Source organism: Photinus pyralis, unplaced genomic scaffold (assembly GCF_008802855.1).
Source record: "Photinus pyralis isolate 1611_PpyrPB1 unplaced genomic scaffold, Ppyr1.3 Ppyr1.4_LG2, whole genome shotgun sequence".
NCBI lineage: Eukaryota > Metazoa > Arthropoda > Insecta > Coleoptera > Lampyridae > Photinus > Photinus pyralis.
The window spans coordinates 33,388,016-33,402,439 of record NW_022170403.1 but is presented as its reverse complement, the minus strand read 5'-3'; the positions used below and the strand labels follow the sequence as shown (position 1 = coordinate 33,402,439).

At 35.0% G+C, this 14,424-nt stretch overlaps 1 protein-coding gene across 1 annotated transcript; it reads right to left on the bottom strand.

Annotated features, from left to right (window-relative positions):
- Positions 1-274: 274 nt before the first annotated feature.
- Positions 275-10,478, bottom strand: LOC116164403 (bridging integrator 2-like). The gene is made up of 4 exons (XM_031478581.1): positions 10,350-10,478; positions 818-1,008; positions 440-715; positions 275-293 (listed from the first exon to the last, which is right to left on the bottom strand). The coding sequence occupies exons 2-4, from the start codon at positions 923-925 to the stop codon at positions 291-293; spliced, it is 387 nt and encodes a 128-aa protein (XP_031334441.1). The 5' UTR covers positions 926-1,008; positions 10,350-10,478; the 3' UTR covers positions 275-290.
- Between the last annotated feature and the right edge of the window lie 3,946 nt (positions 10,479-14,424).

Here is a 14,424-nt window from a genome sequence, read left to right as displayed (position 1 = left end):
CTCTCAATTTGTCATATATGAAGGTGAACTATATTTACACATGCAGGTATTTTTGAATTGGGCGATTACTATTTGACACCATATCATTACCATCGATACTGATCTTTATGAATGCCAGTATATAACTACACAAAGCAAGTGCGAATGTAGACATGCAAGTTGCTGTAATTAGTTGCACTCACGATTTGTTGTTCACCCAAAAGCTGTAGCGCTCAATTTGCATATCGAAGGCTTCAATAAGCACACATTTGACGTTCCACCATACTATCTTACTTTTAATCACTTCTTTGTCACTGAAGCATATCAAATACAAGCTATACTTAAAAAATTACCTACTGTTCAATTAAGTAAGATAAAAAAATGAAAGCACACCTACTACTATATGTAAAATTTGGCTTAAAGTTAATAAGTAAGTACATAGTAGAAGTAAGCATTTTACCTTTGCATTCTCAGTATGAAACACCTGCTCGGCACTAAATAAGGACTGTAAGTTTGTTACAAGGAAAAGTATTCTTGAATCGTATAAAGCTGGTAATTCATCATGCAATTCCGAATTTAGCATATCGTAAGTCCTTTTCGCTTCCTCCAACTGTTCGCGGCCTTTATTTAATTTCACATCGTCTCTCTTTTTAGTCATGCCTAATTGCAAAGCCTGAAAGTTATGCCTTTGGCTATCATAGTCAACTAATTTGCGTCCTCTTTTATCTATTTTTTTCTGAAATGAAAAATTATAATCACAACATAGGTACCTATATGAAAAAAGAAAGCATGCGTGAATGCGATTTGAAATAAGTATGTAGTTTAAGCGTATAATTACCCTCATTTCTGAAAATTGCCCTTGGTACGTATTGAGTGGTATCAAAACTTGATCGGCCAATTTGTGGTTGAAGTCTTGCCATAGCATATCTACAGATTGTGTTTGCATAAATAGTAAATCGTGTCCAGACCATTGACTTTCATAAATTTCTCCTATAGATTCCAATAATGATTTTGATGCTATTTGTATAGCTGTAAAAGAAAGAGAAACATGTTAACATTTACCTATATATTCAATATGCACAGTTAACGTTTATAATGACAAAAAAGCACACGAATTAACGCTTAAAGAACATAAGATCAATATCAAATAAAAATCAATTCTCCTCAATACTTTGCACGATAGTAAATATGGAATGTAAAAAACCTTTTTCCGCCAAACAGCTTACCAAAAATCACAAATTCTTTGCAGCCAAGTTATGAAAAAGGTCGTCTGAGGGACTGGAATATGGATTTACTCTACTTCACATACTTAACTTTAGCTGCGCAACTAAAGTACCTACATAAATTATCATCTTGCAAATCCCCGCAATCGATGCGAATTCTTAACACCAAGGTAGTGATCGACGGAATGATGGACACGAGAACGGACAGGCGTCCTTTTTTGATGGCACGCCGTTACATTATCACGAATTATATTGTAAAAAAAGTATTTTGCAGTCTGCGCATGCGCGCATTTGATTTTCACTAGGTATGTGCGACGTGTTTGCCGTTGGTAATCACATTTGTAGTTTTCGACTTTTACTACATGTGATATGTTTTTATTTACTAAAGCATCTATGGTTAAAGTTTCAACGATATATCTTTAAAAATAAGGAAGTTGGCACTGACTGCGCATGCGCACATCTAATAATAATAATAATAATTTAATCGTAAAATCGTAATAATGTTTACAATATCCGATATGTTTGCCTTTAACAGAAGCATATGTGATTAAAATTTCAAAACAATATCTCGATAAATAGTACAGTTGATATTGCGCAACCTGGGCATGCGCACATTAATCTGATGTTTACAATATGCAATACCTTTGCTTTTACTAAAAGCATATCTAGTTAAATTACAGTTAAAGTTTACATGAATTTTTCTTGTATTTGTATGTTCAACTCATTACCATGCCTTTAAGAGTAAACAGAATTAACTTCGGAATTAACCTTTTCTCATTTAAATAGTACCTAACAAAAAACTTTAAAGAATCGACATCTTCATCATATTGTCGAAATGTGGACTTATGAATTTGAATGTTAGAGTGAATATTAATTTTAAATAGTGAATACCTTAAGAATTGGGTTCATAATTTTCTATTTTTAGACTGCTTTCACATTGGCAATTTTAGCGGCGCGACTCAGAAGCGCGGTTAAGAATCGCCAATGTGAAAGCAGTCTTAAGGTTACGAATTGTGCTTTAAAAGATGGGGTAGTGATTGTTATCGTTTAAAAAAGTTTTTATTTTTGCACAGCTTTACGAAGAGCCCCGCTAGCAAGTTCTTAACCAAGGTGCTAATCAAATTATGATCAAGTTATTAGTCCGAGTATTAGTCAAATCACGTCACACGTGTTTGAAAACGTTCCTCCGTTTCATCTTTGAAGCTTCTTATCATCTATGACTATAACTCTCTTTACGTCGCGTCGTTACCTACATGTTTCTACATCTTAAGATTACCACCGATAAACAAGACATCTACTATCAATTCTTCCATCATATGAAGAATAATTTTGATTTACACATAAGTGCTGATTTGATCTTTATATTCATTTGATTCACTTTTATTAAGGATCATGTCCTTTATAGTTTTGCATTATTGTCCGCCCGTCCGTCCGTGTGCGCTCTAACTCTTTTTAAAAGTGGCCGATTGTGTTGAAATTTGGTGTACGGGTATACTTTGCACATTAAGGACGGACGCTATTGATTTTCAGGAAGCCGATTCAACAGGAACAAACGTTATAGGACTTCGAGCGAATCGGGAACAGGAAAAACTGCGGACTAAATATAATAGAAATCAAAATATTTCATTCCCTAGGTCATGTATCGAGTTCGGACTTTCGCTACATTATTCCCTATTACTCTTAGATGTGTAATAATTCAATATAACTCTTCTCTGTGGTATAGAGATATCACATTTGATAACCGCATGTGTGTGATTCAAAGATGTTAAATTATTTTTCTGAGGCCACATGGATTTTCATCAAAATAAGTCAAAATCGTTATTTATGCACCAAGGTAGTTGAGAAAAAGAAAGACTAGAGGCATTTCTGGCGACCACATGCATTTTGATCAAAACATGTCAAAATCGTTATATACTTGTATGCATCAAGATCATTGGGAACAATATTAAGAGCATTATCTCAATGCCCATCAAGACATGAATTTGATGTATTTTGTAAGATTAAAATAAATTATCGTTAAAATTGAATGTAATACCAATGAATATCGAACTCGGGTATTGAATATCCGAGTTGGATATTCATTGGATCTTTCGATATTTCGTTGTATCGGTTTATTAGTTTACGAAGTGTACGCGTATTAAACAATTGTTAAGAACTTTATTTGATGTCCACGAAAACACGAGTCGGGAATCATTTAATATTTCTTTTACCTACTCGGCCTACTCCATTTTGTTTATAATTCAGCGTGAAAGATTCGAGCTAGCAGTTTCCTGCGTTTGATTTATCTATTTATTTTATTTAGGTAACTGTTTGAGAGAAGGCGCTTAGAACGTGCTGCGCCCATTATTATTTTGCTTTTAATGCCCTTGGAATTAATTTCATTTGTTTTCAATAACGGATTATTAACCCTATTATCTCAAAGACTCAAAATTACACACGTTTTCTCCTACGTGTTCTACAGTTTGCTTAACTACTTCTTTTATTAAGGGATACTTCAGTGACGCATTTGGATTCGTCCGATAATAATCGTAGTTTCCAGATCAGAGTGGTTTGCCATATACAGCTTATTTTTGTGAAGTGTGCATAATGCAATTCTAGGGCTGCGAATTGTAAATGGCCCGCAAATAGATTAACTACTCCTATAACTCACTAAATGTAGCGAAAGCTATAAAGTCTAAAATCATTTTTAGAAAATGCGTTTGGCAGTTTTCCCAGTGAAGTTTCTATATAAATAGAGGTTGTGGATATAATTTGTTAGTCTCTAAGCAAACTTCGTTGTCTCATATAGAAGCAATAAATTACGAGTGTTTTTAAGTTAGTACCGGTTTGAGGTATTACAAAAACCAGTAACGATTTTATTGTGACATGGAAACCCACACTTTAAAGAATTTTCCACATAATTTCCGATTAGGTATATCGAACAACAAGCTTTTCTATACCGTCATCATAGGAATTTTCCGGCTAGTTTGACAACCACTGCAATGCTATTGTTTTGACGGTGTCCTAAGTCATCATTGCGCTGACGAATACACCTTTCCTGTCCCAAAGCACGGTACACATGTTTTTTTGGATTGAAATTGTGTTCTTACACCGCATGTTTGGACGATGTTGATTGCCGTCATTTCATGGGCTGTTGTTTTGATGAGACAATTTGGCTTAAAAAATCCTCACAATTGCAGTGAGAAATAGAAGCCCGCACATCCAGAAAGAAACTGGGCGTAATTATGTAAAGATATAGAAGGGATCACGGTCTTCCTCTTTCCGGCGAACAACGAGCTGCAGATATTAGAAAATCTTGATAGCATAACAATAGAATTGAGGGATACCACTCTCGGTCGATGCATTGTAGCGGGAGACCTGAACCATTGAATAGAGGAGTTGGATATTCAATGCCTGAACGCTGCTTCCACCTTGTGGGAGTGTAGGCGAGGTCAAAAATAATAGTATTTAAAGTACAAGTGCATTTGACGAAGATTGTCAGTCTTTTCAACGGAGACTATCTTAGGAGCTATTAATGATTTGCAGAATAAATTTTGTCTGCGGTCGTTAAATAGTATTCCGACTCCGAGATCGCAGAATACAAATGCTCGATGTCCAAAGTTGAATTTGACTTTTAAATGGACAGAATTGGGGACGGGGGAGTCATCGCAAGAGTTAAATAAATGTATAAAGTTTATATTTTGTTAAGAATAGTGGACAGTGTTGGACCGCAGACAAAATTATTCTGCAAAATCATTATAGCTCCTAGAGTAGTCTTCGTTGAAATGTGACCCCCTTTACACCCCTATTACCCTCTGAAGTCCCACGATTGGAATTTTGACATCAGATTTGAGCTTGCCAACCTCAAAATACTACATAACGATACCAAGCACCGCTTATTTTGCAGGCCAAAGTTCGAGATTGAGCTTAAATCCAATATGGCGGCCGTATAGTCAAAACGAAGTCTGCAACGAGTCTAATTTTATTATTTTTGTGTTTATTAGGCATGACGAGTTCAAGAATAAGCTCTCAGAGCTAATTAAAAAAATATTTTGGAATTTTTTTTAATGGCCGCCATCTTAGATTGGGGGTGGTCGAAAACGAATGTGCTTCAGGTCAAATTAAATGCTTTTTAATGAATCACAATCCTGCCAAGTTTCACAATTTCTGCACTAATAGCCTCCAAATGGCCTTTTTTTCGGTTATACCGCTTAGACTATTTGTGAGTATCCTCTTCCGACAATCCGTTCTGGAGATATAGAGAGAATATATCCGATCACGATAAGGGGTCGAGGAGGAGGACTGCGGTTGGTAGAAGGTGTGTTTAACTTAAAAAAAATGCGCTAAAAATAAGCTAAAGAGCAATGTTCTTTCGAATAAATTATTACGGTGGTTATCTTCATGGGCGTACGCAGCTTTTGGTCTAGGGAGGGGCAAAAACTAAAATTGACGGAAAAAAAATGTTTAATGAAACACATAATATACATTTTTATTTTTAGTAGGTAAGTAATAGTTACTAAAAACGTCTTCAAAATTATTATATCTCAAAATATTAGTTATTACCGCTTTTATATCAATTAATTTTGTATTAAATATGTAAAAAAAACACGGGGCAAAAATAGATAGGCTCGTATAAAGGCCATTTCGGTATATCGGTAGTATTTTAGGCAAGTCGGTAGATCTACCGAAAAATCGGTAGACGGAACATCACTGGCACCACTGCACAGTGGTTTGTGTTAACGCGCGATTACTGAACGATAACAGCTTCGCTCAGCCCGACGGCAGGCGAGCCGGGCTGGCGCCTAGCTAGTAGCTGTACAGGTGCCGGTGTGCCGAGTAATCGGATGGGCATGGGGCTCGGCATGGGGACAGCGATTTTCGGGATCGGTACCCTAATTTATAGCTTAAAACCTCTTTCATTGCTTAAATCTCAAAAGAAAAGGTTTTGAATTAGAAGCCAACAAAGACAATTCTTACAGATATTTTTTAACACATAAATGTAACCTGTGGCCAGGTCAGGGAGGGGCAGCTACCCCCCTTGCCCCTCCCTGCGTACGCCCATGGTTATTTTGCGAATGATGATGAGGTCTAAATGTCGTGCGATCCGTTCCTTGCGTGATTTAGGTAGCGTCCAACAGAAATGTGAATGTAAAATGAACCTTAACAAAGCTTTCGGTTGGACAATTAGCAATAGCACACAACCAATACTTTCTTCGCAGTGATGGTACATTTGATAAGTAGTTACGGACAATTCAAACATGGATGTCTACCAAATTGACACCATTTTTCACCTGTAAATAAAAGTGATCGAATTGAGGTCGACACCTTAAAAGGAAAGTAGTATTTCCTGCATCGTCGTGATCTTTATTTACACTTGCAAGGAAAAGTTAAACAACTACATGTCCAACGATATGTATACTTAGACTTAAAGTGAACTTGAAAATGTGTATACCTACTATTATGAAGAATTAGTGATGCAAAAAATTAATATCCGTACAATAATTCAGGCAAATTAAAATCAAATTGAGCAATACGAAAGGATGTTACGGTTATTTAAGTAACAAATGAACTACTTATTAGTTAAGTCGGTAGTCATTCAGCTGTATTGTGTGGAGCTTTAAACTTCAATTTAAGCAATCGCAAGTAAACAATTATAGAGCTTTTGTTGTCCCTGTCATTAAATAATAAACATATTAAATTAACACTTGTTAAAGTGTAGAATGCAATACATTCTAATTAAATCAATTTCGTGGCCATCCGGTCCTCAAAAGGCGTAGGTACCTACTTTTACAAAAACGAAACGAACCCAATATTTTCGGAAGCATAAAAATTGAGTAATAACGGATAATCGCGTTCAAATTAATTCAGCGAAAGTCCGTCTTAACAAAATTTCGTACGCAAGTTCTATAAATAAAAATAGGTAACGGTAAGATAAGGTGTGTCCAGAAACGCTAGGAATTTATAGTTTACGTATGTCAGTTACTTAAGTATATTATATTTGTTTAAAGCAGGAGAAAACCGATTCCGAATACTTAATCCATTGACCACCAAAAGTGTTATTACGCGAAGCTCCAATCTAAAACGTAACAAAAGCCCCGTTCTCCAAAGGTTTAACCCACCCGCAGCAAAAAAATTAATATCATACTGTTGTTTTAACGCAATTTTGATAAAACCATCTGTGCCTGCGGACCGAGCTGCGGACACTATCACAGACAATCAACGTAGACACTATGGCACTGGCCCTGGGTAATCTCGGCGCGTAATTTAGGTAGTTTGCCCTGGGACGCGAAGTTATATTTATCCAGTTGGCCCGGGGTGCATGGTTAGTTTGGGAGTTTGATCCGGGCTTACCATATTTAGGCAATTTGGCCTGCGCTTTACACTGGCTGATCCAAAATGGCTGCAGACAGTTTGAATTTCCCGCAAAACTAAACATTTATAAAGTTGGTAACATACCAAATGTCATTTATTTAAAAGCAGTGGAGGATCAATTTAAATTTAATGGATTTTATCACTCATACCTATTGATTTACCCACCAGCTTGTTTAGATAATTTCCGACTTAATTTCTTGGGGCTACGTTCTTCGGCAACTTCCACTAACATGGTAGGTAGATTTTTCGTTGAATTACAATAAGCACAACCGAGTCAAATATGAGTATCTTTTAAACATGTTGCGCTTGATAGTACGCCTTTAAAATGAATGTTTCAATATGTTCATTAAATTTAAATAGTTATATCTGTTGATCTCTATTTAGATTTCTATACGTGTGTATGGCGTTTGTAATAATTTTATTCTCATTACTCTTACTGGTGTAGTATTATTTCATCTAGTACATTATCTTTAAGCTAAGTTTTCGTTTATTTTCGCACTGCCTTAATTTATACTTTATATAATTTTTGATTTTTTGTTGAGTTTGGAGTTTTGTATCTAGGTTGGAATAAAGATTATTATTATTATTATTTTTCTCTTAATTTTTTTTTAATTTAAACTATTTATTTTGAATCACCCGCTATATTAGTAGTAGGCATTCAACGTACCGGGTGACCCAATAAGACTGTTCCTCGGCCATATCTCGGGAACCGTTCATCGTAAGACTTATGCCCGTTTGCACCGACAAATTTAAGCGGAGCTTAGCTTAAGTGTAGCTTAAAATCCATGACAACCATTGTCTCAATAATCGTTACCATGGATTTTAAGGGACGCTTAAGCTAAGCTCCGCTTAAATTTGTCGGTGCAAACGGGCATTAGGGATAAAAAAAATTATTGGGTAAATCGGTTATGAAGAATCGTTGGAAAATATTTTCGAGTTCTAAAAATGACCACCAGAGGGCGTAACAGCCATCTTAAATTTTAAAATTGCATTTTGTTTAAATTTCGCATAATAAACTAAACATTCTTTTTTCACACTTTTAAAGAGAACCAGTTCATCTATCATTTTCGTAAAACAAAAACTCCGTTATTTCAAAAACAAAGATGGCGTGGGGCGTTCAATTGTTTTTACAATAACCTGCTTTAACTTCTTAACCGTTTGACCGATTTTAACAAATTTGGTATGGTTGAAAAGAGCATTCCTTGGGCAATGAGAATCAACCATAATATAGTTAATTTAGTTGAATCCTTCTCCGCCAGAAGGCTAGTTTTGACACTATAATCCAAAATCCTAAAAAAATCAAATGGAATGATATGACTTTTTCTTTATGAAAAAGTAGCCAAATATCACCCAAAGAGGTCACTGAAAACCGTTTATCAAAATCTCGTTCCTAATCTCAAATATTCGGAAAATGAGATTAATTAATTAATTATTTAATAAAAATGCTTAAATTGTATCTTATTTGACGTATTTCCAGTATTTGTCGATGGCGCGAAAGATTGTTTGGAAAAGAACCCTACACTTTTAGGTAGGCCTTGGAAAATTAAACAAATGAAACACGATGCATTATAAAATAATAACAGCCGTCATTTGTAAATTATTCTGCTGTGTTTACATTCAGAAGGTGCAGTTTTTTGAATTTGTAATCTTTTCTAAAATGCCGATTTCTAACCAAGAAGCATTTAATATGCTGGCGGCGATGGTTCGTGGTCGATTCGGATAACGCAAATAGAAGATGCGGGCAACGATGGTCGCATTTTGAAAATACTCAAAATATATCGTCAGCATATTAAATGCTTCTTGGTTAGAAATCGGCATTTTAGAAAAGATTACAAATTTAACAAACTTAACACACAGCAGAATAATTTATAAATGACGGCTGTTATTATTTTATTTTATAATGCGTCGTGTTTCATTTGTTTAATTTTCCAAGGCCTACCTAAAAGTGTAGGGTGCTTTTCTTTCGCGCCATCGACAAATACCGGAAATACGTAAAAAGTAAATTTAGATACAATTTAAGCATTTTTATTAATTAATTAATTAATCTCATTTTCCCAGTATTTGAGGTTAGGAACGAGATTTTGAAAAACGGTTTTCACCGAGGTTTTCACGCTCCACGCCATCTTTGTTTTTGAAATATCTGAGTTTTTGTTTTTACGAAAATGATAGATAAACTGGTTCTCTTTAAAAATGTGAAAAAATTTTGTTTACCTTGACGAGAAGACCCCATAGAGTTTGATTTTTTATTTTATTTTAGAATAATTTTTGTATCTAAAAAAATTAGTTATTATGTGAAATTTAAAGAAAATGCAATTATAAAATTTAAGGTGGCAGTTACGCCCTCTCCTGGTCATTTTTAGAACTTGAAAATATTTTCCAGCGTTCTTCATGACTGATTTACCCTCGGATTTACCCAATAATTTTTTTTATACTCCTAAGTCATATGACGAACGGTTCTCGAGATATGGCCGAGGAACAGTCTTATTGGGTCACCCGGTACAAAACAATCTCAATCTGGAATAATATGCAAGTTACCCAACCCACTCGATCTGAAACAGTCTCACATTCTAAAGCTTCTGAAAAGTGAATATGGAATTATCTAAATGAAAATGGTGACCATCACACAAAAAAAATGTCTCAACTTTGTATCTCGTTTTATATACTGTGCAGGCAATCTGTTCGTTTTTCTACTTCAGTCTAAAACGTGGGATTTGATCCCACAATTACTTATTCCTTTTTATTAAAGGTAACTCATGGGAGCAAAGGGCCTACTACGTAAGATATAATTACTGTTACCTCTTACACAACGAATGTAGTTGCTGAATTCCTTTTGTAGTTTGTTAGCAGCATTTTGTTGTCTCGTGAAGTTCTGGAGATGTTCGTCAAATATGTCATCTGCCGTTCTGTCAACTTTGCCTAGGTTTTGTAAAATCTGTAACAAAAGAAAAGATTTAGTAAAAGGTTCAATTTTGTTTAAATCGTTTTGCAGATCACAGTTCAATGATACAGGTCTTAAAAACCAACGTAAGTACTATTTTTTCGCATTTCATACAGACATGTAAAAAATCAAAAGGATAAGAAAATGAAATCCAAGGTCAAAAATGCATCTAATTATTATTTCTTGTTGGAACATAGTAGGTAGGTAGGTAGGTAGGTAGGTTAGGCCACAGTGCATCAAAAGCTGAAGACATTCATAATAATGGATCGCTATATTGTAAAGTCACTACAGATGCATTGGGATTCAGTTATACAGAAAGTACTTATTTTAAATTCATACAACTTATGAAATCTAGCCTACCGTGTACTGTCAGGGTGCACAGTGTCTGTTTTGTTACACGGCATGCTAGATTTAATAAGTTTTCTAAGCAGTGAATCACGAATTTTTTCAATGTTTTGTATATCAACCGTATGCATACTTTATGTTGTCATACAGCAAATTTATTTATTTATTTGTTTAAAGGAAATACCGAGGGAAATACCATTTTTACAACAAAATGCAAAACATAATATCCTAGATTGCTCTTTTCAAAGATCTTAAAAAATATAGGCATTGCATTTGAAAAATAAAAGTTGCCTTTAAACTGGATACCAGAAATTTTGAATATGCCATCGGATAGATCGTGATATCGCATACAAAATTATAGTTTGACCATTGTTTCGAATCTCGCCAAATAAAAGACATATTGAGGTGCTCAGGTGACTCTCTTATCTCGAACACATACAGGGTGACAATTTGAAAATTTACCACCCCCCATATCTTAGTAAATAAACGAGATATTTAAAAAAATCAAAATCCGTTTCGGTAATTCGGAGGGGGAATCACAATGACATAGTTGGCGACGCACCCCCTCCAACCCCTGCGCCCCAGCCACCCCAACTTTTAAATCTTAAATAGTGACCCCCCATGTGTGATACGTCGTTGGAAAGCTCTGAAAAAACGCTTTCCAACCATAGTAATTATCGTGCAAATCAAAAAATAAACATGGAAAATCGTATTTAACTTGAACTTCCAAAGCCGACTCGACAGCAACTCATTTTTGATCGCCAGTTATAATCTATTGTCAAACTGTTGTCGAACCTTTCCAATGTTGGTTTTGCAATATTTCGACATTCTTGAATTATTCTCTGTCTTAGTTCGTCTATGTTCGCCGGTTGCGTTTTAAATACGACAGATTTCAAATGTATCATATTAGTTTATTTTTTGATTTGCACGAAAATTACTAACCTAAATGTAATGCTATTTGGTATGGTTGGAAAGCATTTTTTCAGAGCTTTCCAACGACGTATCACACATGGGGGGTCACTATTTAAGATTTAAAAGTTGGGGTGGCTGGGTCGCAGGGGGTTGGAGGGGGTGCGTCGCCAACTATGTCATTGTGATTCCCCCTCCGAATTACCGAAACGGATTTTGATTTTTTTAAATATCTCGTTTATTTAATAAGATATGGGGGGTGGTAAGTTTTCAAATTGTCACCCTGTATAAGTATAGTACATATAAGCAGTGATTTTTTTCGATTGCTACTCGGATTGCTATAAGCTAAAATAACAATCAATACCGCCCCAAGTTGGTAAGCGAGGTAGGTACAACCATTGATTATATAGATAGTGTATATAATCAATGGTACAACACTTTGAAATTCGAGTTAGTAAAGTCAAAATTAACCGATTGTGCAAGAACACTGTTTTCTGACTTTTATTACATGTCGTTATTTACCGATATACTCGCCGATTAGTATTAATAGGTAGGCGGGAATTTACTCAACAATATCGAAAACAAAGTCCCGCAATGTTCGTTAAATTAATGTACCCAGAGAAATCACTCACAAAGATTGCTACTTGTACTCATAAGGAATGTACTTCCTTAACACTAGATTCAGTTCACTTATTTTCAGAATAAATTTAGTTTAAATATGTAGGGTCTACTGATTTCAGTTTCTATTCTGTTAGTACTATTAGGATTAGACACTAAAGCGTACCCTTTAACTCTTTTACGTAAACTTGAAAGTGCAATTGTAGAATTATTCCAAAGAGCGATCAAAACACGAAACAAGTTTGGATTTAGAGAGTATAGGCAACTGGTGATGCACATGTAATTCAATGGGGCGTGCATTGCCTCTGAACTTCATTCACCATTCCATAAGCAAGGGGTGTATATGATCGGAAAAATATGCATTAGGTAGATAGATGTACAGAGCATAGTTTCCATACAATATAAACGGATATTTTGTCCATTAAAATATGTTTAAAAAATCCAGAAAACATGCGTCAAAAGAGTTCATAGTTTAAGAATTAATTGCAAAAATTAGGGTGTATTGGATCGGTAGCGTGAATACTTATCTATATTTTGGCAATTCATGTGAAGCTCAAAAGTTTTCATAAAAAAAGTGGTGAATGAAGTTCTGAAAAATGGGCATGTAAACTGGAGAAATGGAAATAAACTACGCAACTGTGACTAATATCGCGGTCAACAGTGTAGCTTCTTTCTCACAGAGGGTGCCACCAAGAGTTTTATGAAGTCAGTAAAAAATACGATAAAGATATGAAATAGGTAAGCGCTTTTATCTTGCGATGGAGTTGTTCTTACTTTTTAACTAGGCTAGTACTAGTACTGTGTAATGGGGATAATAAAAGACCAAAAATTTACGAGCAAAAAAAACTAGCAGGCTATGTAAGTTGCCTATGCTAAATCATTTAGCGATTCTCTTTCAAGGTTGAACAGAGCGTGCGTGTAATAGAATTTGCTGACAGCAAGAAAAAGATCGTTCACTGGTATATTTTTATTTTGTCAACTACTTGCTTCGAAATTTATTTGGTTTCTCTTTCCTATTCATTGCAAAAGGTACCTCCTCTACCTATCGTTTTATGAAATAAATAATAGAAATGGGGATAGGTAACATTCCTTTACAACAAATATCAAAATTTTACGTAATTTTTAGAACAAAGGGCTGTTGTATATTGTTGTTGATGTCTGGCAAGATGCGACCTTGTGTGGGTGTTTATTTGTAATGCGATTTGTTTGACAGTCTTCCCTATTCTTTATCTTTGCTGATTGCAGATTAAAATACCGTAATTTATAATCCATACCTTGTTGCAAATTAAATTTTTTGAACTTCAATAGTTCCATTGAATAAAGCTCTTTATTCAATGATAGTACCTATTACATATTAGTATTAGTTTAGTCAGTTTAGTGTAATGTGTAATAATTGACCTATACAGGGTGATTCAAATTCAAAGGCCACCATGGGGATCTCGGGAACTGTAAGAGATAGGTAGTTTACATTTGACAAAGTTACCCTTGATGGTAACATCATCTATTTTTAATAAGAAATAACGTTAATTCGTAAAAACGCAAGAAACTACTTACGTACGTTACTTAAGACAAAGGCAAAAAAGATATTTTACAAGCATTAAAAAAATTGATGTGTACATTTTTGAAATCAGAAAAAAATTCTCTATCAAATGACACAAAAAGTAAAAATTACTTCCATAAGAAACAAAGTTGATGATAGTTAACCGGAGACGAAACGTCAAACTTCAAATTTAAAAGTAGCATCTTGTAGAGGGAAAAAAGGGGCCATAATAATGTGTCATTTATTATTAAATATCTTTGTAAACAACTATTAACTTCAGTAAAAAACAAAAACGATTTTCAAAATCTCGTTTTTTCCGGATATCTCCGAAAGTAGTCAGAATTTTCAGTTTCAAAACTGTTTTTGTTAAGCATCAAAATACACAACTTTGCCAAATTTACCACCTCACCTACCTATCTCTTACAGTTCCCGAGATACCCATGGTGCAGTGCCGGATTTAAGCCCCATTCAGATAGGTGGTAGTGCGGTGCCGTTGCCTTGTTGTGCGGTGCGGGCTGGTG

Coding starts and splice junctions, on each gene's coding strand:
- LOC116164403 (XM_031478581.1), bottom strand. CDS start 925: ATGCAAACACAATCTGTAGATATGCTATGGCAAGACTTCAACCACAAA. Junction 716..817: donor GGCAATTTTCAGAAATGAGG/GTAATTATACGC, acceptor TTTTCATTTCAG/AAAAAAATAGATAAAAGAGG.